A 24,564-nucleotide genomic window follows, 5' to 3' on the forward strand; every position below is an offset into this window, starting at 1 on the left:
GATTCCTCTAGGGAAGTAGATAGAAAACTAAAACACCTCACAGTTGATCATCTAAGGTGTGAGAGCATTTTAAACAGAGATCCACAAATGTGTTCCTTTGTTGACGCTGCATACTGGAGATGTTTTATGAAAGCATCACATATTTTGATTATTAACACAGGCACTATGCCTCTGTCAGTTTTACTCACTAACATTGATTATACACATGTTTTATATTGGCCCAATGAGTATTACATTTTTGCTGCTGCTATGGTAATGTAACATTTAACCATGCATCAACCAACTTTACCAGTTTTGTATTTTCTGTTTAGTTTAACGACCATGTCTGCAGAGAAGTGTGAGGAAGTGTAGCTGTGTAGCATGCGGTCCAGTTCTCCATAATCGGTGTGTCACTGAGAAGTTGGCCTGATACTCACGGCACCAAAGGTCCAACCCAGCTCTATCTTGTTCATCACCCACAGTTCATGGATGTTTTCTGCAAGCTTCTCTCTGATCCTCTCCAGGTGAGGAGGCAGCACGATCTGTAGTCACACACAAAAACGAACATTTTGATCATCCTGCTGCTGCTGCCTTTCCTGTTTGTCCTCATTGACACAGACAGATGGGAAGATACAAATAACATCATGATAATGAGCTGAGATTTATTGGATGGTTAATGGTTGTGCCAGATATTTAGTTTATATTTATGCAAATGATTGTCGATTTCATAAAGACAGATTTTTTTTTTAGCAGTGAACATGTTGGGTCTCCTCCTCTTTAACAACCCTTACTGTGCTCTGTACCTGGCTGGTGTCCACAGGTGTCGGGGTGAATGCTGCCTGGCTCAACGTGACGGTGGGTCCCAGGAGGTCTCTAGCCGCAGTCTGGTCCTGACTGGCCTCCAGCTTCAGTTTATCCCTGGGCAACACTGCCTCATAGCAAGGAGCATAGCCTGGAGGGGGGAGAAACTTAAACTCCCCATGACGACCCCCAAGGAGAAAACGCACCCTGCAGTGTGACATATGACAGTGGAGGAATATGGAAAGAATTAGATTAGAGAAGGGATTTCTCTGCTGAACCTGAGGTCAAAGGAAACATTCAGCACAACCACCAAACACAGATATTCTGCTGGTGTGTTAGTTAGCAGTTAGCATAAATACATATACTCATATAATATATATCATATAATATATACTGAATGTGTGCAGCCAGACATCACATTAAGTCTCTGTAGCTCTTTGTCATTAGCATATTTTTCCAGAATTATTGTTGCACTTCTTCTGTGGATGTCATTCATGTACTTTATCACCCAAACTCAAAATCTACCTTAAAGGGTACTTTTTCAAACATATCAAAGACATCTGTTGACATGACATGGACCTCTGGTGAGGTATTATGCTAATTTTAAATAACAACTTAACAACTAAATTGATTCATAAAAGAAAAGGGCAAAAGTGTCCTTTCATCATTTTGATTACTGAAGTCTTTATTTTAGTCACTGTATACTTACAACTTGTGCTAACTGCTATTAAGTAGCACTGAAATGTAAACCCACACTAGTACACTGCAAGGGTATCTGAATTATATTATGGAAACAAAAGGATAGTTTCAAAGCTTTCCAGTTAGTAACTGAAGTTTACTTTTTAAAGTGGCCTTGGGTACAGTGTAAATCAAATGCATTTTTATGATATTATTATTATTATTATATTATTATTATTATTACTACAACATGGTGGTATCACAATAACTTTTACAAAGATAATTAATACACACATTTAAATGACATACGTTAAAATAAATAGAGGGTTGTTTGGGAGTGTAGTTATATACTATATATAGTCTGTGTAGCTAGAAAATATTGTGTTGCTATGTGTGTTTGGTGGTAACACTAAATATACTGAAGTGTACTGTATTCCCTTTAACAAGTTTGCAATGGATAATAGGTGAACTTTCATTCGTGTTGAGTGTTGGCTGTAAGGGACTGACTTGACCCCGGCAGAGAAGCTGGCCACAGGGAAGAAGAGGCCATCAGAGTTGAAGTTCTCAAACATGCCCTGAACCGGCTGACCATTGATCCTGAAGGAGATGCTGGGCACACTGAGGTCCAGGCAGCAGCTCACCACATCCTCTGACCTCAGCACATGCTGGTTGGGGGAGCTGACAGTGCGAGCAATACAGCCTGTGATTGTGTAATGGAGGAACAGTGAAGACAGAAAGTTTGGTTTGTGTTCAACTTCAAGTCAGCAAAATGTACACGTCTGCATTTCCAATCGACAACCGGAACACTGTGTCTCAGTTTTTATAATCTGTCCGGTCGTGCAGTGAATTATTTTCACGCTATATGTTGTGTGATTATCAGAAAACATGGAGAATAGCTTAAATAAACTTGTTGCTTGTTATTATTGAGGACCATCCATACATAGTTACACCATGATCTCTCTCTTGATACACGCTGCTCACCTGACCAAAGGTGAAGTCCATCAAAGCCGTAAGAGTAGAGGTCATCACCCACCCCGTTGCCTCCCCATCCCTCCCCTCCACTGGGGTAGGGTGCATAGCCGCTGGTGCTGGCCCAGCCCACCCTGAGGTGAGTGGCCTCCGCTGTGACGAATGGCAGCGCCTGATCCACGATCAGCTCATAGTACCACTTCCTGTACTGAGCGGAGCCGTCACTGACCCCCAGGAAGATGTTTGGACGCATGCTGCAGGGTGGAGGAAAAGATGATGTGACTGAAGTCATGTCCTCTTTGAAATCTTCTTTATAGAGATTTATATTTATAAATGTAAACCGTCTCAAAGAAAACCTGCAATGCAAAAGCTAATTATTTTTAAAACTAAAATCCAAACTATGTAGACCTTGTATTGCTTCTTGTGTTACCCAATGGTTTATATGATTTTGCTCAAACCAAATAAAATAAAAGTCAGAGTGAAGAACAGTGAACACCACTTACCTTCTGTGTATGATGACAAACACAAGTAGGCTACTCTACGTAAGAGATTCTATTATCTGCATGTGTGTATGTTCCTTTTTCAAACCACCCCCTACAACCTCTCTCACACACAACTCCACCACATTAAGAACCATGATCCAGTACGTGTTGTGTTTGTCATGCACCTCATACAACTGTTAGTTCTGTGCTATGCTGTGACTGTCAGTACACTAACATTTACTTGTGAACACAGTCATTTAAGAATGTCTTGTAGACAAATGTTACATTGTGTACATAAACCTGTCGCTGATGACAGCGGATGTTTCCATTCAAGTATTGTCGGTATATTTGTGTGTGTGTGCGTGTGTGTGTGTGTGTCTGTGTGTTCGTGTACCTGCTCACGTGGTTGATCAGGCGGGTCTGCAGTAGTAGATCTCTTCCTGGCAGCAGGTTGTCACAGATTAGGTGCTGGTTGGAGCGGACTGCTACACCGTGACACACACATAGCGAACACAACACGTCCAGAACCTAAACAGCAGGCACAGACACAAAGAGAACATGTCATTGTTAAAATGTATCATTGCTCCAGTGCAAAACACATCTGCAGGCACTGACTGGCCTGAACTGCACAGAGTGACTGACTGTATCTGGACAGGCTGCAGCTTTGCGTCTCACTGGGTTTTTTCTTGAGAATAGTTCTCAAAGAGAGAGCGCAGGGAAAAGACAGACACAGTGATGTAACCTGGACTTTTTTTCTAAAGTGCTGAACACATATACAGCCCAAATATTGACACCCAGCACATTTCTCTATGAGACATACTGTAATTAAGAGCCCAAACCTTGTGGTTGCGTCCATGCTTGTCCAGTAGAGATATAATAGATTTGATGTGTCCCTCTTTGATTATGTTCAGTGCCTCTGGACTTTCCACCAGCACACAGTGAAGTACCTCAAGTATACCTAGAAAAACCGAAACGCAATACATACAATACAGTGAGAATGAATATATATGTAAATATGTAGCATTTAAAATATCCTTGGGCTTAAAGTAGCTCCAGGCTATAACAGGCTGAGTGAGAGGAGAAACCTGAAAATATATGTCAGTCCTTACTCCCATATTTCTGGTCTAAAAAGAAGAAATGACAGGTAGCTCAGATGAGTCACTCACTACAACTGTATGCACACATTATTAAGTTAAAATAGAAAAGGACAATATTCCTATGAAGCTGTTTACACGGCTAATTAAAATAATTACTTTGCTGTATATACTTTAACGTTAAAACGCCCCCCATTAAAGTGTAATGATGGATTGCCCTAAGCAAGAAAACATGATATCGAGGTTTGTTGTATTGTTTAAATGTATGTGTACTTGTCTTTCTTTTCTTCAACCCATGCCTGGCATGTCATGGCACAACTGGCAGCAGGCTGTGCATCACAAACTGCTGTAAAAGTCCCTCACATACTCTGAATCTGCTGTATATACGTCCAAAGGGTGCTCCTCAATCATTACACTACAGCTTTGAAATGTTCCAAACCTGAATGAACCAGGCTGCTCACATATTCTGCTGTGTTGTGAGAAAACCGACACTGGATCTTGTGATTTTAACATCATCATCGTTTTCTGTTGGTCCAGTGGTGAGGAGTCATCGATCAGATCAGTGTGAGTATCTCACAGAGTCAGGGTGACCTACCGGAGGAGGCCTCCAGTCGCTCCAGTCTGCTAATCAGCCAGTCCAGTGAACCAGAAAACTGGGCACAGTTCTTTCTGTTTCCTCTGATCAGTGCAGCTGGGAGGAGGACAGGGGACAGGGGATGTAGGACAGAGTGCAGATGGAGCAGGACAGACAGCAGAGGGTAAAGGAAGGAGGACAGATGACAGAGGGTAGAGGCAGGGGACAGAAGAGGAAATGAGCAAACAGACTTGTTTACTATTGTGGCATCAGTGTTTATCTTGTCTCATTTTGTTTTTCATTTTTAACCTGATCTTTGTACTATACGAATGGCCCTTTCTTTTTGTGAAGATTAAAATGTACAGTCCAGGACAGTTGGAAAAAAACGTGTGTATACCCAGGAGCTGGTAGAGGGAGTTGAGGATGGAGCTCCAGGCCTCTCCTGCCTCCCTTCCTACGACCTCAGCGAAATGAGCTGCACTGCTGTAGACGTGAAGTCGATCAATACACTCCAGCACCAGGCTGATCATCCCCTAGAGACACAGAGGTTGGTGGTTTCACTGGTTCATTTAGCTGCAGTCAGAAAACACTCTTAATTATGATCAAATGAAATGGACAGGAGAGAGAAACGGTCACTGTGAAGACACTGCAGAGAACTGCAGTAAAAAGGAGAGGTTCTGGTCCAGTGTCATGCCGTCGCAGAAGTCCTGTCTGCTCAATGAGTCAACCAAATTGTATTTGTATAGCCCATATTCAAAAATCTGAATTTGTCTCATAGGGCTTTAACAAGGTGTGACATCCTCTGAGCTTAACCCTCAACAAGAGTAAGGAAAAAGTACCAAGAAAACCTTTTAACAGGGAAAAAAGAACGTAGAAACCTCAGGGAGGGTCTCATGTGAGGGATCTCTCTCCCAGAAGGGACAGAAGTGCAATAGATGCTGCATGTGATGGAGAAAAATAAGAGTATTTACAGCATTGGTTAGATTAAATAGTGTGTAGCATGATGGGAGGTAAATGAATTGAGGAATTATTTTCAGTAATGGCAGAGTATCTGAGTAGACTGCTCTGTCAACACTTCTCCTAAATGTTTATAGAGTGCTGCAGTATGGAGGAGAGGAGAGGACAGGACAGGACAGGGAGGAGGACTTAACTTGAAATCAGAGTGTGACATAAGGGGTTCTTCTTATTATCTTTTTTCTTTGCAATATATTGTGATATACTTTTGTTGTGGATATGTTTCTAATTTAAAGTATTTTTCTGTGACCTTTGCTTGTGTTTCTGGGCTTTAGATATTTGCCTGACTTTTTGGACTGACTTCTTATGTATGAACTTTTGGACTGTAAAGACAACACCTTTTTTTATCTTAAACCCTGCCCTCTACAGTCTCTGTGATGTGTAAATCTACTGCAAAATTTAAAAGAAACAAAACATAATTATCTTAATCAACTATTATGCACTGACCCGTGCATGCAAATGATCACACAAAGCCACACAAAATGTTACTTGTCTCACAGTGAACAGCAGTGGGGTCACACAGAATCACACTCCTCATTAGAGGAGATGTAAAAAGCTACAAATACTTTGGTAACTTTATTCTGACCTAACATCAGAAAACAGATTCTGAACAGAAAAACACACATGCGTGCACACACACACACACACACACACAGTCTTTCCCCACCTCCTCCTGAAAGAGGTTCTGTCGGTTCTTCAGAGCTCTCAGTCGGTTCTGCTTGTCCTCGTGTTCCAGGTGATCTCCCGGTGGTTGGAAGTAGCCAATCAGATCCTGCAGACTCAGGCTGACTGAATCTATTGGTAGATCTAAAGTAGAACTCCTCCCCTTTCTCCTCAGTGTGTCCAGACCCCTGGATCGAGGGTATAGAGGAGAACATTTCAGTCACTGCGTGTACAATGACAGATTCTCACTGCTGCTGTAATGTTGGTTTTTACTTCCTGTTATGAGATGTGTTGACTGATACAAACATGCAGGTGCATTAGAATATGCTCTTTTGCTACAAGCTGATTTACATTAGTCAGCTCCCCAGTGCAGACTAATGTTTGATAAAATGGAACAGATGTGATGGGCTTTATGTAGATGATCCAGCTCCATCCAGATTCACATTATCTACAGTGCATTCTTTTCCCGGTGAGTAATAACTGCCAGAGTGAGTCTCTGATGTTTACTGTACAGTTCCAACACAACAGGCCCAGTCCTCCAGTGAGTGTGGAGGAGTATAGCTCTCCTCTTTCCATTTCTCATACAGCAAAACACACGAATCCATCTGTGAGGTGGCAGCTAATGAGAGCTCAAGAGTCTACATTTTATTTTACAGAAATCTAAGGTCTGCGCTTTTAATTTAATGCTTTGGAGGTCTTTTTCTCTTTTCTACTACAATATCACTACATAAAATAAAAAATAAATTACTAATTACTTTTCTGGAAGCTGGTGAAAGGAGAACTCAGGCAGCAGCTGATGTCTTATTCAGAAGATTTTAAAGTAGACTTGATGCATCAAGGAGACCAGAAGGTGGAACAATATAGTAACAGCAATTGTCAGCCCCAAGTCTCAAGATGTCTCACACAGCATCCCCATATATCTTCCTCTACTTGTGTCACCCATTCTAACAGCACATCAATGAATAGCTACAATTGCTGTCACTCTCTATGCAACATGTAGGTGTTTGCATCCTATTGGACAGTGAGGATTCAAGTATGCATTCCTAAACCACATTGTGTCCTTACATCTTGCCAAATACGCAAAAGAGTTGAAGTTGGTGCCTCTCTGTCTGGGGCATCTGAGTTAGATATGAAAGTCTCTAAGAGTAGACACTACAATGCACTGTTGGTTGGTGCTTCATCTATAACCTGACCTTGGGTACTGCTCAGAGAGAGAAGGGAATATTTGTGGAATTAGACAGGCACTATCCTCCTGTACAGATATAATGTGTAATATTCCAGTACAAGTCAAATTTACCCATTCACAATCACAGTCCTACGGAGCTTCTGTGCACAGACTGGAAGAGCTGAAGAATGAACCACCGACCTTCTTAATAGTGGACAACCAGCTCTACCTGATCACAGCTGCCAAATTGTCTGTGGCCTGCATAGACCTAGTCCTCCATACATTAGTATGTGCAACAACAACATGCTACTGCATTAACAGAGGGACGACTTGAGTTGTACTGATCAGCATCTTGACGATGAGGGCTGTTGCTCTGTATTAACATGTGAATCTGATACTGTCGCTCAGTACCACAGGGCCTCTACTTCTAAATGATCCAGCAGTCATAATGAATGATGCTACTCATTGCTCAGTATTCACATTTGATATCTTGATCATGATGATGCAAGCTCTCATATTTGCAGCTGACTGCATCGGGATGAGTGCTGAATCCGTACAAAGGATTTGATGAGCTACCAGAGGGTTCTTACCGCTTCATGCTTGCTGCACACACACTTCTGAACAGAGAGGCTGCAGAGAACTAAAACTGAATTACCTAACCTAATATGAATAAGGCACACAGAATGATTCCCTCATACCAAGCTACTATTCTAACACATGTTCACTCAAGGTTCTCTCCTCAAACCAAAGTGTATAACAGCTGAATGCAGTATAATTGGTGTTTCTTATACACTGAGTACTTTAAATGCATTTTAATCAGTAATGTGCCTCCAGAGCAGCCACCTATTCCAACCGACCTTCTATGTTTCCCTTTTTATTCCAGAATCAAGAGTCACCTTGTTTCAAACCCTGATGCACAATATAGAGTGGTATAACAGTTTGCTGCATCCAACATCCAATATATACTGCAGCCTCCTCCTCTAGTGTCTTTTTTACTATACTTGCTATTTTGTCTTTGCCTTCTCGGTTAAAGGTGTGTGTGTGTGTGTGTGTGTGTGTGTGTGTGTGTAATAAAACACCTGATGAAGAGATTGAACAGAAAGACAGTACTACGGATGACTCTGGCAGTGCGACTCTCCTCATGTTGCGACCGAGATAGCGTCAACCCATCGTCCATGTGACCCTCGTGGTGCATGATGGCCTGAAAGTTGAAATAAAGTTTTGTCAACTTGGAAGAAGTAACCATTTTGTCAAGCCAAAATATCAAAATTAAAATGTCAGGTATCAGGTTCTGATTGTGCCTCTGCCTTTCATTTTTTATGACTTTGGTAAACAGCAACCCCAACACTGACACTTCAAGAGAGGTGATGAAAAAACCTAAAATGTTCAGTGTGATGCAGATAGCTACCTTTCTCTGAACTCCACCCATGCGTGCACACTTGGCATCAACAGTCTGGTAAGTGAGCCACAGGCAGGTGTCAACATGTTGGATGTAGCACACAGAGTCACCATATTTGATGTCAGGAACACCCATCCCATCCACCTCCTTCTTCACACCGGGGTCCAACTTTTCCTGAATTAAAAAGAAAGGGACATTTGTAAATAACTTTTTTCATAATAAATGATATGGAAAACTTCCTCTCTTTTTTACAGGACAACTATAAAGGTCTGGAAATGGTTTGTATTTATATAGAGCTTTTCTAGTCTTGATGACCACTCAAAGCTCTTTACAGTACAGTTTGCCATTCACCCATTCACACACACATTCATACAGTGCATCTACGTACAGCACTTTTATCTATGAGAAGGGGCCATTTGGGGTTCAGTATCTTGCCCAAGGACACTTCGGTATTCGGAATGGGGAAGACTGGGATCAAACCGCCGACCTTCTGCTTAAAGGATGACCTCTGAGTTCTAACCTCTGAGCCACAGCTGCCCGTCTGTCTGATGAACTCATGAGGCTGCTGCAGATCTCGGCTCTCTTTTTGCTCAGACTGTGCGCATTGGTAATTGACTGAGAGAGAAGCACAGGGCCAGACAAACCATACTCCTGAGTTGGACTTTGGGCTCTCTGAAGAGGAGATGCAGCTGCAGAGATCAGATGTATGTATTTTGGACAGAGAGGTCACGTTGGAGCTTTCTGTCCAGTAAAAATACAAACCCATCAATAATTAAGAGGGAGGCTGCTTCTCTTCTGTTGTCCTTTAAATGTTTAATTCCTGTTCAACCTTTCCTGAGAACCTGTGATTCATTTTTAGACGCTGTAATATTTTGCTTTCACAGAAAGTGTCGTAAACGTTGTACCTTTGACGATCTGAAGCAGAAGGCTGTAGACTTGACATCAGCCTGCTCCTTGTCCATCAGCAGCAGGGATCTGTCTTCTATCAGACTCAGATACTTTCCCGTCGTCACATGTCTCAGTCTGAATGGCTGGCCCCAGCGGATGTGACTCCCACTCCACCTGGAAACAAACACAGTCAGATCCGTGAATACCTCAAGCAGCAGACAGAGCGTCCACTCCAGCGGGAGTGAACGCTGCTCGTGTTTTTTTTAGTCATCATCGTATAGGCCATCATGTGAAATACCAGGAGAGGGCGAAAGTGTGTGTGTGTGTGTCATACACACACACAGACAGAGGCTGAGGGGCTCCACCCACACTCACTCACATAGAGCGACACAGTCGGTAAGTGACTTTGTCGAAGAACAGTGGAAACAAACAGTTTCCTCTCTGGTCCACAGCTGCTCAGTGATCAGAGGGTTGGTTTGTGCCGTGCTGGAGTTTCCTGTGTCCTCCTGCTCTCACTCTAACTATCAAACCCTCTTCAGTAGTTATCAGGACCTGATCAGCACATGAAGTTTACTTCGTCTTTGTTTGATTCGCTGCAGAGTTTATGAGGCTGCATTTAAACGATAATGAAAAATGAGTCATCAACATTTTGTGCTCAGTACAACACAAGACGTGAGGCGCACATCCAAGACTCAGCGTTAAAGTGACTGAAGGATCCGGATGCATGATCTGACACCATCGATCAATAACTAAATACATGATCGTAAGTTTGTCGTGTAAATCATCTCAATCAAAAAACTAAACAAATAAATGTGAATCAGTTCATTTTCATTTGCACAAACTATTTATTTTCAAGTGTGAACTGGCACAACACTGATTCAGACAGTACGACCTCATCCTGAAGAAACTCATTGATCCAGCAGGTTTAAAGATCAGCTAGCTGGATACGTTTAGTGAGCATTTGGTTTTAGTTACTGCACAGGCACGAATGACAATCTCCTGTAAGACACAAGGAAGTTCCTCACAGTCTCTTCTCTACCACACTTGTTCCTCCAGACCTGCCATTAGCTCCAGCCCCTAGTCCCTCCAGTGGAAGTCACCTGACCCTCCCTGCCCCATCTAGTTACACACAACTCACCCTGCTCACCACTGACTCTAATCTATCTGGCCTCTGCTCACAGTCTTTATAAGAACGTCTCTTCGTTGTTCTCATGACTTTCTCAACTTTGGTGTTCCGTTCCAAACTCGCCTGCCTGTAAATTCCCACTAAAAAAATCATGTCAATGTTGTGTTTGTTTGTTCGATGGCAGAATTTCGCAGAAACTACTCAACTGATTTCCATGAAATTTTGAGAAAGAGTGGGGCATAACACAAAGAAGACTAATATTCTGATTTTTGAGTGTGTGTAATTTGGTGCAGATCCAAGAAAAAATCTGAATCAACTCAAGTGAATTTAAATGTGGTATCATCTGAGACCTATAGGCTTCTTACTAACATACAATAAAATATATGTCTAAAATGGAAAAGCAGAAATAAAAGCTGGTTCCCTGATTCTTTCTGCCCTTGAGTTGAAACAATTCTCAAATAGTTAAATTCAATGCAATTCAGTTTTATTTGCATAGCACCAAATGATGATTACCTCAAGGCACTTTACATGTTAAGGTCGAGACTACCTTACAATTAATGAGTTTTTGGTTTGTGTTTTTCTTTTATTTATTATTTGCTCAACTGACTTATTAGTTAGTTTTTTACCCCTTTGCTGCAGCTACAACTCTCAAACGTAGATAGAAGTAAAATTAATGAAGCATTGCGTTAGTTCATGCAGGACACAGAGTCATGTGCTCAGCTGTCATAAGCTGTTAACTACTGGTTTATGGGTGCTCTTCAGTCACCCACCGTCACAGCTCATTCTCTCACAAAAGTGGTCTATTAAAATACAACCTCATCCTCACTGATCCCTGCTCAGCTACAGCTTCAGCAACTTGCCTCAACCTTTCAGCACCGAGTCCAAACATGGTCGTGGTAACTGATATTCATCATGAACAAATGTGTCTACGCCCACCGGGGGGGTTCTGCACATGTTCCCTGTTTTATCTAAGCATGCTGCTTGGCTAAGGGAACATCCAAAGAATAGAGCCTTCAGCACCAATCATAACTGTATTCCCATTGTGCAATAAATGGGTAAATGAGGACAAAGTGTTCCTGACTGAAATTCATTTAATGTTCCCAACATGTCTTTGTGTGACAAACACCAAAAAAAAAAACAAGTTACAAAATGAATATTTTTGTGACATCAGCCCAGCTACTGAAATAAGAAACACACTTACAAAAGAGCATTATCACTCCAAATTTGCAAAAAAGGCAGAAATATGGCAACATCACTCAGCTTGAAAAAAAACAGGAGCTGTGGCCTTGTTATCAACCGAGAAACCTTTTCTAAAACTTACTGCCAGGTCCGGATGCAGCTGTTACTTAGCAACTACTGGAATCATTTAAAGGCTGTTAATGCACACTATGAGTAGAAGTTGTGATACACAGCACAGCAAGTGCTATCAAGCCAAACTAGACTCTATACACTGTGAGGAATCCCCAGCAGTGGCTGCGAACAGCTTGACAGAAGACAAGAAAACACAGTAACATGTCTGATCATACAACAGGCGTGTGCATGTGTGTGTTACTGGAGAGATGCTCTGAATAATAAAATAACTTAATTTGCATAATATTATAATTTACTTAGTCACAAAGTGCTTTAACAACAGACAAGGATGTGGTAAAAAGATTAAATGGTAAAAAATAAAAAAGACAACAAACCTATACATAATTATATTCACCCAGAAGATTATAATCATGTAAATCGGATTAAACCCCCTCTCAGATTTTGAACATGACGCATTCAGTACCAGGACATTCAATGCACCACAGCTTTGGTTGCAAAGTTTAAAATGGAAGTTTTTTTTTATGCTGATCTGAATGATTTTAATGGCTGAGTGCTGTGTACATTGGTGAATATTTGTTGTATGTGTGTACACTGTGTATACTTACACAACCCGCAGAGTCTCCAGCCTCCATAGGGACCTGGCATGACTGGACACTGGTCCCCCCTCATAGTGCACTGTCCTGGGGGTAAAAATGATATAAAACTTGCTACTTGGAAAACAGATCAACAAATCATCATTATGTATGATTAATTGTGCACTATAACTAAGAAACCTTTCGCACAGCAATTACTGTTGCCTTAGAATAAATGTATATTGATATGCTATTACCAAGTAAGTACTCAGTGAAAACCCTTTGCAGACAATTGGACATAGAACACAATCCGTCTCATCAGTAATGTTTAACAATATGTCTGTCCCTCTGGGGAATATCTTAAAACTCTAATTATTACTAATTATTAAGAGACCTCTTTGTCACATCAGAGTCTATAATGGTGGTGTTATACTCTCCCTGTAGACCGTGGTAATTTCCTTCGAAAATGAGATGAATACTGAATACTGGTTTAACACCGGAGGGGGAGGACGAGCAGACTGCGGAGGTAACTTTGACATATATTCAGTAATACACTGTCTAGTCCTGTCACTACTTGTGACTAGGCTGGTTTCATGAAGTTACTCCAGGTTAAACTGTATTTGTCAAACTGCTTAAAGTCAGGTTTTCAAGACTCCAGTAAAAATCCTTCACTCTCACACTTTACAAACTGAAGAATAATAAAAACCACTTATCAAACATTTCATTTCAAAAGTCTCTTGAACTTTAGGTGGCTGCAGTGGTCCTCTAAGTTAATAGCTCCTTGATTACTGCAGCACAGACACATAATGAACAATAATGATAGTTAAATCTGTATATAAGGAAAATAGTAGTTTTGTAATCATAATTGCATTTGACATTTGGCAGGATGTTACACCACTTTTTTTCAAGTCTGCATTTATCAGGATGTTCTAAACAACAACATTTACAGTCCGGGGAGAACTAAATTCTCTTAAACCTTGTTTCACAAAGTTTTCTCCCAATAATGTCTATAACCATACATTACATATTCATTACATGATTTAATAATTGTAATTTATATATACTTATTAGCTTTTCTACTCTGATCATACATGTGATCAATCATGTAATCACCTGACAGTTGGAGTGATGTTACAACCTGACTCCTGGTTGGAGGAAGTTACCCAACAAATGAGTCTTATTCATAGAAATATAGATTCATCTCCTCGTCCTCCTGTTGTTCAAAAAACGGAGCTGAAATATCCTGGATGACATCTTGCTCCTTTAATGTAATTTAGAGCCAGAGTCTGTGCGCTATTGATCGTGACTATTAATAATCATACATGAGTGGTCTTTGATATGGATGATTACAGTTCATGTATAATTGAGGATGGTCTTTAAAGCCAAACACTTTGGGATCTTTCATCCAGAATAGAGATATATATATATGTTTTATAATGATGGTTAAGAGCTGAGCTGGTCGAAGTTACACCTGGGGCATGTACACAATTTATACGTCTTTGAAAATGCTACCAACCAACAGTGGCACATAGAGCAGGAGTACAGTTTGTTTTCTTTTCAATTCATTTGACCAGTCCCTTGACTATAGTCTTATACAACCTTATAAACTTAATACTACTGTTATTTTCACGAGTATACAACTTAAAACGGTCAAACGCACCAGACAGCCTGGATCAACTGTGGCTAAAGCAAGGTAAAAAAACTTGGACCTCCCACTGAAACACACTGTTTCTATTTTCATAAGCTTGTCATTAAGCAGTTGGAGATGTGCCAGTTCACCTCCTGGACACTGCCGAGGTGCCCTTGAGCAAGGCACCGAAACCCCCAATTGCTCCCCGGGTGCCTTCATGGCTGCCCACTGCTCCGTGTGGTCACTGTGTGGATTGTGTTCCATGTGTGCTGTGTTCACACGGATGGGTTAAATGCAGAGGTCAAATTTCCAGATGTTGCATGTAGTGCTGTGTGTGCATGATTGTGGGACAATAAAAATGAATCTTAATCCTTGACCTTAATCTTAATTAACTCCAGCCAAAGTTCTTATGGAGGAAAATATGAATTAACAGCCCTGAAATAGATGTTTTTCTTCAATGAGCTCATCCTGGTATACAAGGTAAGATGATATCTACATATATGATGATGAAACAAGTGCGGGATTGTTCTCACTCCTTTTAACAGAGAGAGTAGCTGCACTCACTGTTCGTGAGTTCGAGTTAAACCTGACATTTGTGTGATTTACCTGTTGTAGATTTAAATCTAACACTTGTCCTTTGTAATTAGAACCAGCGCTGGCAAACCATGTACAAAACCAAAGGAGCATAGTTAATTAAATAACAGTCTCAAGCTTATAAATAAGCCCAGTTTTAATTATCAGCACAAATTACCTCCTCTGCTCATCTCCATGTTCCCCAGATGGAACTGTGAGACACTCGTCCATGTGACCGTGAAGGATGCGTAGGACGTCCCCTCCTATCAGGAAACCTGTACACAGAGGACAGAAAAGAAGAAAGGGAGCAATGCCATTGGAGGGGAAAAAATAAACAGAAGGATATAAATGAAAGGAGAGAGTGGGGTTGGAGAAAGAGGAGAGGAGGGGAGAAAGACCCATGAATTATCCTCCAGAGAAGTCGGTCAGGTTTGCTTAGTACCCATGTTACTTTGCTAACACTTTGCTAATTTTGGAACTCTTGAGTAATCTTAAGAACCTGAATGTGGGAGGAGGAGGGCAGCTGGGTAATCATGGTAACATGAGGATGTGCACTTCTGTTCACACATATAAAGACCAGCCGCCCTGACTGTTCTAATGAAGGATACCTGTGGGAACTAATGTCCCCAACAGACTACGGCAGCCAGTGTCCAGAAACAGAGGAACAGAAAATCTCAGCATGCACTCAGAAGTGCTGTTGATATACTCTCACGTGTTGTCCCATAATGCATTGCAGAAAGGGAATGGAGACAATGCTCACATCTGCAAAGCATTAAATTATGAATGGAGGTGAAACAGTTCCAGAATATTAGAATGTAGTATACACTGTAAATGTGATGTAATGTAAATCAGAACTGGGATAATTCAAAGGAGACTACTTCTTCACCTGAACACCACTAGATCAACTGTTGCCGTCTGAATATTATTACATGTGTACTGTTCAGATAATTTCAATTAAACTTTGCACATTTGTACACACTTAAGCAGTAAAAATCAAAATAAAAGCAAATTGGAAAAAAAACAAATAGAAAATGGAAACACAAAGGAAAAGACAAGTGTACCTTGTGCTACTTCACTGCCAGAACAGATGGGAGCCACACTCCATAGAGTCTGCTGGAAGGCTGCGTCTACATGGAGACTGCCATTACCATAGGACAGATGCTGCAGGAAGAGACACATGACAATTTACTGACACCCCGGCCCGACACACACACAACACACACAACACACACACACACACACACACACTGAGGAACTTTAAGCCCTGTATGTAGCAGTTGAGACTACAGTGACCACTGGGAGCACCAGAGACTGTGCAGAGCTCCAGATGCATCAAACTGTATTGTATTTGTACAGTTAATGAACAAAAGAAAAAGTGAAAGCCATATGGATGAAAACGACATAGACGGCAGCCCAAACTTTTGCTCAAGCCATGGAACTAGTCTTCTGTTTTGTAAGTTAATGCAATGAAAATAAATCCTCATATTTAATGTCTTGTGTTTAATGTTGCAAGGGATGCAATTTGCCCTGGGGTACCAAGATTTTTGCAAAGTTGAAATGGATGTTCATTCATGAACATCAGAGCAACATTATGCAAGCAGGTGGTATATGCACACATATGGTATGTAGATAAATGACCTGAGGTCTTTCCAGGTTATAGAGAACTAGGTTGCACATTATAAAATCAGTCCTATGTACATTTGTGTAGTCAGGATTTGGAATAAGGTTAAACTGCTGTTTAAAAATTGTGACTACATCTCCTGATTATGTTATTATAGCAACCCCTGGGTTCTTTTATGTCATCCTATTACAACATTGAAATAGATCAACGAGTCTTAGACAAGAACAGAGGACCTGGAGAAGTTGAGGTGATAATATTAAAGAATAGATGAATAAAGTTGCAAAGTTCCTTTGTAATTTTCCTTCAGTGTAAAATTTAAATTATGAATTCATTGTGAAAGCATCTTTGCAACTTTGTCCACATGGAGAGGAACTAGTACAGTAGAAGCTGTAATATGGCATAGTATTGATAGTACTTTAGTGCATACTGTACATACAGTGACAATATAATAGTTTTTTCGCCAAAAAAGATTTCAGTTTGTATTTTTAATTTAATTTACAGATAATAGGTCATAATAAAAAGGTTATGCGTTGACTTTTTATATCCACTGTATGAATGGATATATTATCAGTCTCTATGTAAAGTATTTGTATGGACAGTCTGACCAAAGAATGAATATCAAGCAGCAAAGCAAAGCAGTAAGAAGGAGATAAGAATGAGGGAAATTAATATTAGGTGGGGGAGAGGGAAGGAACTAGGAAACAAAGGAATAAAAAAAAGACACAAAGTGAAAGTGATCAGGGGATTTGAAACACCCTCTCCTCACACGTGTTCCCACACACAGCTGCTACTGACCAGATATCTTTCAGAGGAGATGCTGACGAGGATGAGATCATCTCCCACTCTGACCTTCTCTCCCTCTGAGCGCTGCTTTGATGCTGGATGGATGGTCCACCAGCAAGCCTCGCCTACACTCACATACACAAAGAATAAATACAGACACAATGAGTGGAACAGCTCGGGAAACGTGTACATGACGCACAGGCTCTCATAGCAACAGTAACTCCCGTCACCTCAGTTTGTGTGTACTGATTCTACTGCCTATTCTGCAGTTGTTCTTGTACTATAATTTGCATGATTTTTAGAAAAGCAGGTCAAGAACAATGAGAGAGGAGCCAGTGTACTTTCCAGGTTTGACTTTGTTCAAAGGTAAAAAACCACTGTGAAGCAGCAGGAGTCAGACTCTGACTCAGAGCCTGACAGAGTAATACCAGTGTGGAGCCCAGAAAGTAATCAGGCTCACCCTAATCTGACCCCTACTCTGATTTAGGTTAATTTAGCTGATGAAGGTCTGATATGATCAGGATTGTTCCAAATATTAAAGCTGCCAATGCTTAATTTGAATTATTTATTCAATGAAGCCCATACTAGTTATTATAATATTCAGTTTCATTTTACCTTTAATAAATATTACAGATTCCAGAAGAGTTTTGGATCACAAGCAAAATTGATTGGTATCCATGTTGACCTGGATCTGCTGCAGTAGCAGCCTAAAAACCAAGACTTGTGTTTTTACTGATGTATTTTATGTCTTAGTAAAAAACCTTAACGTGATTTGAATGTATGTTAACCACAAACCCTGATCAGGCATTGAAAATCCTTTCATAACTCCAGGTTTTATGACTAAGCACTCTATGATGCAAAGATTTTAATTGCAGCTGTGCAGGTCTAAGTTACAGTGTTAATGAGCTACATGGTTCCACATTCAGTAGTTACAGTGCACCATGATATTTCACCTGGAGCAGTGTTTTTGTGCTCCTGATAATGTCCTCTCTTTTAGCTCCGTGTTTGGTCTCCACCACCTCTGACTGTGTCTGTCTGCTGCTGGTAGAGGGAGAGGATAGTGGCTTCCTTTCCACTGAAACTACCTGCTGCAGCTGCTGCTTTTGGAAACTTGGCTGATGAGAAGTGTGGGACTGAAGCAGAACAGTAGCTGTGGGTTCGAAATTCCAAACAATGTAATGTGAATGACTTTATTGTTCATTTATTGTTGTCCATATGAATCTTATATTGATAATTCAGATTTAAAAAATGCAATTTGCATGTGTGTTGATGACTCTTTCAGAACGGGTTTCCACAATCGTGTGTTTTCCCTTCTAGGTTACACCTTTATTAATAGGTTTTTGCTCTGAATCACTTTTAATCCCCATCCATATCTTAACGCCCGAAAATGCATATCATGTGACCACTCACATACACTGGACATGCGGGTGCTGGTGTAAACAGGAAGGCTTGGCGTCCTGCTGGACAACACAATTGTTGCAGATGGCTTGAATAATAGCTCGTCACCTATGCATGTAAACAGTTTTGTAAAATGCAACAACTGCTTAACATCTGTTACTGGAGACAACAGGGTCAGCAAAGCTTATGGTTGATTATCCAGATTGCGTTATATACTGGCAGCCAAGGCTTGTAAGGCTGTTTTTTTTTCTTCTGGAGGGGACGTCATGTGATAGGATGTGATTTCTGCTTCCAAGAAAAGTATTTAAAGGTACAGTGTGTAGAATTTGTGATATCTATTGTTAAAATTGCATGCTGCAGTTGAACACCCCTCACCTCACCCTCTCCTTTCAAACATGAAAAGGAACCTGTGGTAGCTTCAGTTGTCATAAAAACTCAAAAGGTGTTTAGTTTGTCCAGTCTGGACTAATGTAAAAAACATGGCGGCCTCTGTAGTGAGGGTCCCCTCCATGTAAATATAAAGTATTTAAATATAAAGGGCCTTTCTGGGGTAAAGAAAACTACAATTCATACAATTGAGATGAAACGAAACAGTGAAAGCTTTATGAGGATTATTCTACATTACATTTCTGCCAATAGATCCCTTTCACCTAAATCTTACACACTGGACCTTTAAAGTAATAATGTTGGTTATTTTAACACAAGGTGGAGGTTTTAGAAAATAATTTTTGTGGGTTAATGGGTATATTAACAGTCATTAAGGTTTAAGGGGTGAATATCTAAATAATTCAAACATTGTGATGTAGATGTCCACGCAAGTATCAAAATCAGTTTGACTCCTACCTGTGGTATCTTCCTGCAGTCCCACATCAAAAGCCAGTTTGTCTGTGGATGAGCGGGAGGTTGACAGACAGCATAGGTACTAAACAGAAAATCACAATAAATCAGACTCAGTTAATCTACCACATCAACTAGAATATCTTTTAACTACAATTCATCAAAGAAAACTTTTTCTAATACTCTTTACAACATGCTCTCTAGTTGTTTGAGAGGTGTCTATCATTGTGTGCATTGGCAGTCCCACTGATGACCCCTGACATCAACAACTCTTGCTTCTTCATCTTGACCTATTTCTGTTTCAGATGCAGAAGATCATTTAATAGGAACACCATACTGATAGTAGTAGTAGTAGAAATATATTACACAGTATATACGTGTGTGTGTTCACAAACCATTCCACTGTAGGAGTGTCTCAGCAGGACAGCGTGTCCGTACAGCAAGGTGCGATGACCGCCACCCTGGGCCGTCTGAAAGACACACAAAGAGACGCTGACAACATGAAGGGAAAAACAGAGCAGAGTTGCAAAAGACAGAAGGTCACTTTGACAAAGAGACAGGGAGAACAGCAAAACAGATATAAACACCAGAGACCGAAATACCAGCAAAAACAGAAAGGAAGAAATGCAAGTATGCTAAACACTGCAGTGCTGTTGATTATTGTCAGCTAATCAATGCATACATCACAATAGTATTTTTAAAGCTGCTCTATGAAAAATCCATCAATAAATTACTGTAATATATTAACATTCAGAGTTCCTTTTGATTTAGTTCCATGTTTTATGTTTAGGTATGTGATTAAATTGGCTAGGTTTGTATACAGTACATCTGCTCTGAGTTCATTAGTCAGGTTTATTAAGTTCACCGTTAAGTTCAAGTAGCACTGTTTCTTTTTAACTATTCACAGATCACAGATATTTTTTATCTTCAGCAGGTCAGGCGCTGTTTGACTTGTCCTGGCAGCTTGACACTGATTGGAAATTTGTAGCTGGAATTAATGGACAACAACTTCATCCAGGATTTTGCAGAGAATCATGAGTTCAGATCATCTGGGTCCAGTCATCTTGAGAGCGGAGGGAACAGTGTCAGATCTGACAGTGGTCTGAACAACAGTGAAGATCAGTGGACACTGAGACATGCCTCAAGAGAGGCTGTGGGCACTGGATACAGAGGGGAGGCGTCAAAGTATGTGGCCAGCTCCGTGTTGTCTGCAGTATCGACTGGGGGAAGGTAAAGGAGCCGTCTGGCTGACAGGCAGATTGAGTTGTCAGTGAAGAGGGTGAGGAGGGGCAGAGTTTATAGACCGCATCAACCTTGACTTGTGAGCATTCAGGAAACTTAGAGCAGAGGTCAGGATCACCAGAGAGGAGACAGCAAGATGATCAGCTAATTTGCATTTGCTGTGCAGCCAAGTAAGAATTAACTTAGCTTAGAGTGTGAGTGTGTGTGTGTGTGTGTGTGTGTGTGTGTGTGTGTGTGTGTGTGTGTGTGTGTGTGTGTGTGTGTGTGTGTGTGTGTGTGTGTGCATCTTGGTTGAGCAATACAAATTATTTTGTTGCTGCAAACAAGAATAATTGATTGATTGATTATGTTTAGAAGTGGTATTGAGTGAGTGGCGTTGAGGACAGGGTTCAGGTAGCAAGACGGTACATGTGGTTTGTTGTGATAATGTATTAGCAGTGTGGAGGAGAGAATGGATTCAGGTCTCGTTCACATAACAAGGATGGTGTGTGACACCAAGATCTTTCTAATGCATTTGTAACATACAGGAATATTACAGCCATCATGTCACGAGCTACTGGTAATTAGGTAAGTCCATGTCCAGAGTTGGAGAAAGACAATGAAAAACAACCAGTCAGATAAACAAATGGAAAAAAGCAACAATTCACATTCAGTCACATCACAGTCAGATAAACAATACACCACTTATCAGTCTTTTTTGTGTGCACATGAACTTTCTGTAAGGATGCTACACAGTTTCATAAATGAGGTCACTGCCCCACTTATGAGTGGGAGCATTAGGAACAGCTATTGACAGCTATTTGTGAGGACCTAATTCATGTGTTAAAAATATATATTGTCCAATCCACACACGAGAACTAATATAATTCTTTAACAAATTAGAATAGCACTCAGAAGAGTGCCTAACTCCTCCAACACCTAACTGTCCCCTTACGAAACCACATGACTTACTTGATAAGGATTTTTATTTTGATCTGCACCAAATTGCAAACACACATAAGTATACACATCAGCCCCTTAAACATTGTTTTCATCAACATCCATGAATTATTCTCTGAGAAATCAACAACAAATTTTGAAAAACACACAATGTTAAATGAAGTGGAAAAAATTCTCCCTGCATGATCTGGATCCACCCATTTGATGGGTTCGTCTCTGACCCATTCTGCATCCTTCCACCAAAGTCTGTCGACTGAGTGCAATTCTAGTTTAAACACTGTGGCACTACTAAGACAATGGGGACCAGGTGAGTGGGAGGTGGAGAGAAATTAAGAAACTGGGGATTGTGGCAAGGGGTGGAGTTTTGGCAGGACAGGTGGGAGTGGGAGCATTTGGAACAACAGGAGAGTTAGTGAATGGGAAAACATATTAATGAATGAATGAATGAGCTGTTGTAAAGTTGCTGCGAGTGGATTGGACAATGCAATCCATAAATTACAAATCATCACCGCAGTAAGAAGCTAGTTCCTTTGGTTGGCCTTCAAAGGACTGCCACACAAGTGGAACAAACCATTCTTCCAATTGCCCCTCGTACTCTTTCCCATGGTGTGAGCTCCGTCACTGTGCAACACTGCAACATTTCAGTAAAGCTGTGAGCGCTAAGACACAGGGATGTATATGTTTGCATGTGTGCAAGTTAATATCAGAGCACAACTGAAAACATATTTCCTGTCATTGTCTGGTCAGCAACTCAGTGTAGCTCAGCGGGCACTGCTCCACATTAAAATGGCCTGAGGAGATGACAAAAGTCAGTGCAGCCTTGTAAACTGCAAACAATGGAGCCTCAACACACCTGAAGAAAAAGGGTCTCTCTCTGCTTTGTTGTGTTTTAATGTTCCTGTACGGTTTGCTCTCGTGGGCTTCTCAGTGGCTGCTATAGTTCTGTCTGTGTGTCTCTCCGAAACAGAACCTGCTTGGGAGAGCGGCTCCATTTCTGGCCATCGTCTACTGGAACCTTTCCTGCTGAGGAATCTTCTGTTGATAAAATCTCCTGACTCCCTTGTTGGTTCTGACCTTACGGCAGAATGACGAGACCATGGATCATTTTAAAGCAGGTCTCTCTCTATGTGTGTGTGTGTGTGTGTGTGAGAGAGAGAGAGAGAGAGAAAGAGAGACTCCATATCAGCTTGGTGCTCAGAGGTGTCGGTATGACATTGATTCGGTCATATCTATAATGTATATGGGGCAACTCTGCGTCGGCTCATACTGTTCATGCTCATGACAGTGACTGTACTTGCCAACACAAGGACGATTACAACGATGACAAACACAGACAGCAAGTGGAGGCACACCTACCCATATTTCCACATCTACATGCTGTGTGGACATGAGAGAGAGGAGGAGAAAGTAAGTTGTCAAAGTCATTTTACAAATGACACATAAAAACACACTTATCCAACATGTGAGACTGTTGGATGAGGAGGTTATGACAGATTCATGGTGTTGTGCTTCAATAACATTTGGCTTGGTTGGGTGTTGTGCTTATTTGCTTTCTCAGAGACGTGACAACAGATTCCACTCTCGTGTCTTTTTGTTGGGAACAATAAGACTGGAAACAGCTGGCCTGGCTGTTTAAAGCTGCTTTCATGCATGCACTGAACTCCGGAGGCTCATGTGCGCAAATGTCCGAGTGAGAGCCTCCGGATTAACTGCAGACTTTCTCCGCGTGGCCCCTTATTATAAAGTCTGCAGAAATATACCCCTGGTATAAAATCCCCCATTGGATTCACCGGGAGCGAGTGGGGGGGTTGATGACGCTTATAACATGTGACGGCAAAAATTTAAAAAAAAAACAAAAACACAACAAATATCTGCAGAGCCATACATGTCGAGGACCTCAACGAAGATGTCCGGAGAATTAATACGTCATTTCCTGCTTCTGTCTGCTGCAACCAGCTGCTCCACCTTCTGGCCTGAATATTGCGGCGGATTTGTTGCTGTTGTGAACGTGTCTGTGCAGAAAAATTTGCCGCTGTGTTGTGCCTGTGTGAAGAGCAAACTACGGGTTGATGTTGCGATTGAATGGGGAGTTGGTTGCTTGTCAGAGATATTGGTGTTTCTTTTAAGTTTTGGCTGCGCGGTTTCAACTGTTTCCCTGGATTCTTTTGGCCGAGCTAAGCTGACCACCTACCGGTCCTGGTTCGTGATTTGCACTTTTTCCACATTGGTGTGATTTATTTGGGCAGACACGGACACAGTAATGACATGCAAGACCCTGCAGAGGAAGTTGGTTCAGTTCCAAATGAACTGTGAGAACTGTGTGAACTGTCGTTCTCTGTATAGCTTTGTTATACCTACAAATATATATCTACAAACTCAGAAACTGTTTCAGACTAGAACAAAAAACACAGGGTGAGAAAACACCATGAGAGCGAAGCCACATCTCTTGTCAGTCTCAGGAAGAAAGCAAATAGGAATATTATTATATAATTTCATTTGTACTGTTTAGGATAATTGAATTGAACTGGACAGGTAGGTGGCTGTTCAGTAAACATTTGATTCAAGGCAACATGCTAATGATGCTAACAGAAAAAACTTGCAATCACTGAAACACAATTATTAGGTTCAAAGTTCAAAGGTGCAAAGTGTTAACCGTCATATTTAACACAAATTAGAAAAAAAAAACTGTCATAATGATATATGGGTGCAGGAGTTGGTGTCAGGTGTAAGCAGGAAGCTGCAACACAAGAGCAGTGTGTTTGCTGATTGAGGAGAAATGTGCATCACAGGACAACTGTTTCTATTAGAGATCATAGAACCACTAGC

At 41.0% G+C, this 24,564-nt stretch overlaps 1 protein-coding gene across 16 annotated transcripts in view; it reads right to left on the reverse strand.

Moving 5' to 3' along the window:
- Positions 1 to 24,564, reverse strand: part of ryr2a (ryanodine receptor 2a (cardiac)) — a 153,422-nt gene that overhangs the window by 79,105 nt on the left and 49,753 nt on the right. For 11 of the 16 annotated variants that reach the window (XM_069517248.1, XM_069517237.1, XM_069517250.1 and 8 more), the window contains exons 4-22: positions 23,095 to 23,115; positions 19,953 to 20,027; positions 19,564 to 19,642; positions 17,335 to 17,447; positions 15,980 to 16,079; positions 15,097 to 15,193; positions 12,749 to 12,823; positions 9,724 to 9,880; positions 8,828 to 8,992; positions 8,499 to 8,620; positions 6,259 to 6,442; positions 4,975 to 5,110; positions 4,599 to 4,694; positions 3,749 to 3,867; positions 3,304 to 3,437; positions 2,440 to 2,681; positions 1,966 to 2,158; positions 783 to 987; positions 417 to 521 (exon numbers count right to left, since the gene is read on the reverse strand). In XM_069517248.1, coding sequence (XP_069373349.1) covers positions 417 to 521; positions 783 to 987; positions 1,966 to 2,158; positions 2,440 to 2,681; positions 3,304 to 3,437; positions 3,749 to 3,867; positions 4,599 to 4,694; positions 4,975 to 5,110; positions 6,259 to 6,442; positions 8,499 to 8,620; positions 8,828 to 8,992; positions 9,724 to 9,880; positions 12,749 to 12,823; positions 15,097 to 15,193; positions 15,980 to 16,079; positions 17,335 to 17,447; positions 19,564 to 19,642; positions 19,953 to 20,027; positions 23,095 to 23,115 — 2,418 coding nt within the window. The remainder of the gene's footprint in view (positions 1 to 416; positions 522 to 782; positions 988 to 1,965; positions 2,159 to 2,439; positions 2,682 to 3,303; positions 3,438 to 3,748; positions 3,868 to 4,598; positions 4,695 to 4,974; positions 5,111 to 6,258; positions 6,443 to 8,498; positions 8,621 to 8,827; positions 8,993 to 9,723; positions 9,881 to 12,748; positions 12,824 to 15,096; positions 15,194 to 15,979; positions 16,080 to 17,334; positions 17,448 to 19,563; positions 19,643 to 19,952; positions 20,028 to 23,094; positions 23,116 to 24,564) is intronic. The other 5 variants (XM_069517247.1, XM_069517244.1, XM_069517246.1 and 2 more) reach the window with 1 other exon arrangement.

The sequence above is a fragment of the Paralichthys olivaceus genome, chromosome 21, assembly GCF_024713975.1.
Source record: "Paralichthys olivaceus isolate ysfri-2021 chromosome 21, ASM2471397v2, whole genome shotgun sequence".
Lineage (NCBI taxonomy): Eukaryota > Metazoa > Chordata > Actinopteri > Pleuronectiformes > Paralichthyidae > Paralichthys > Paralichthys olivaceus.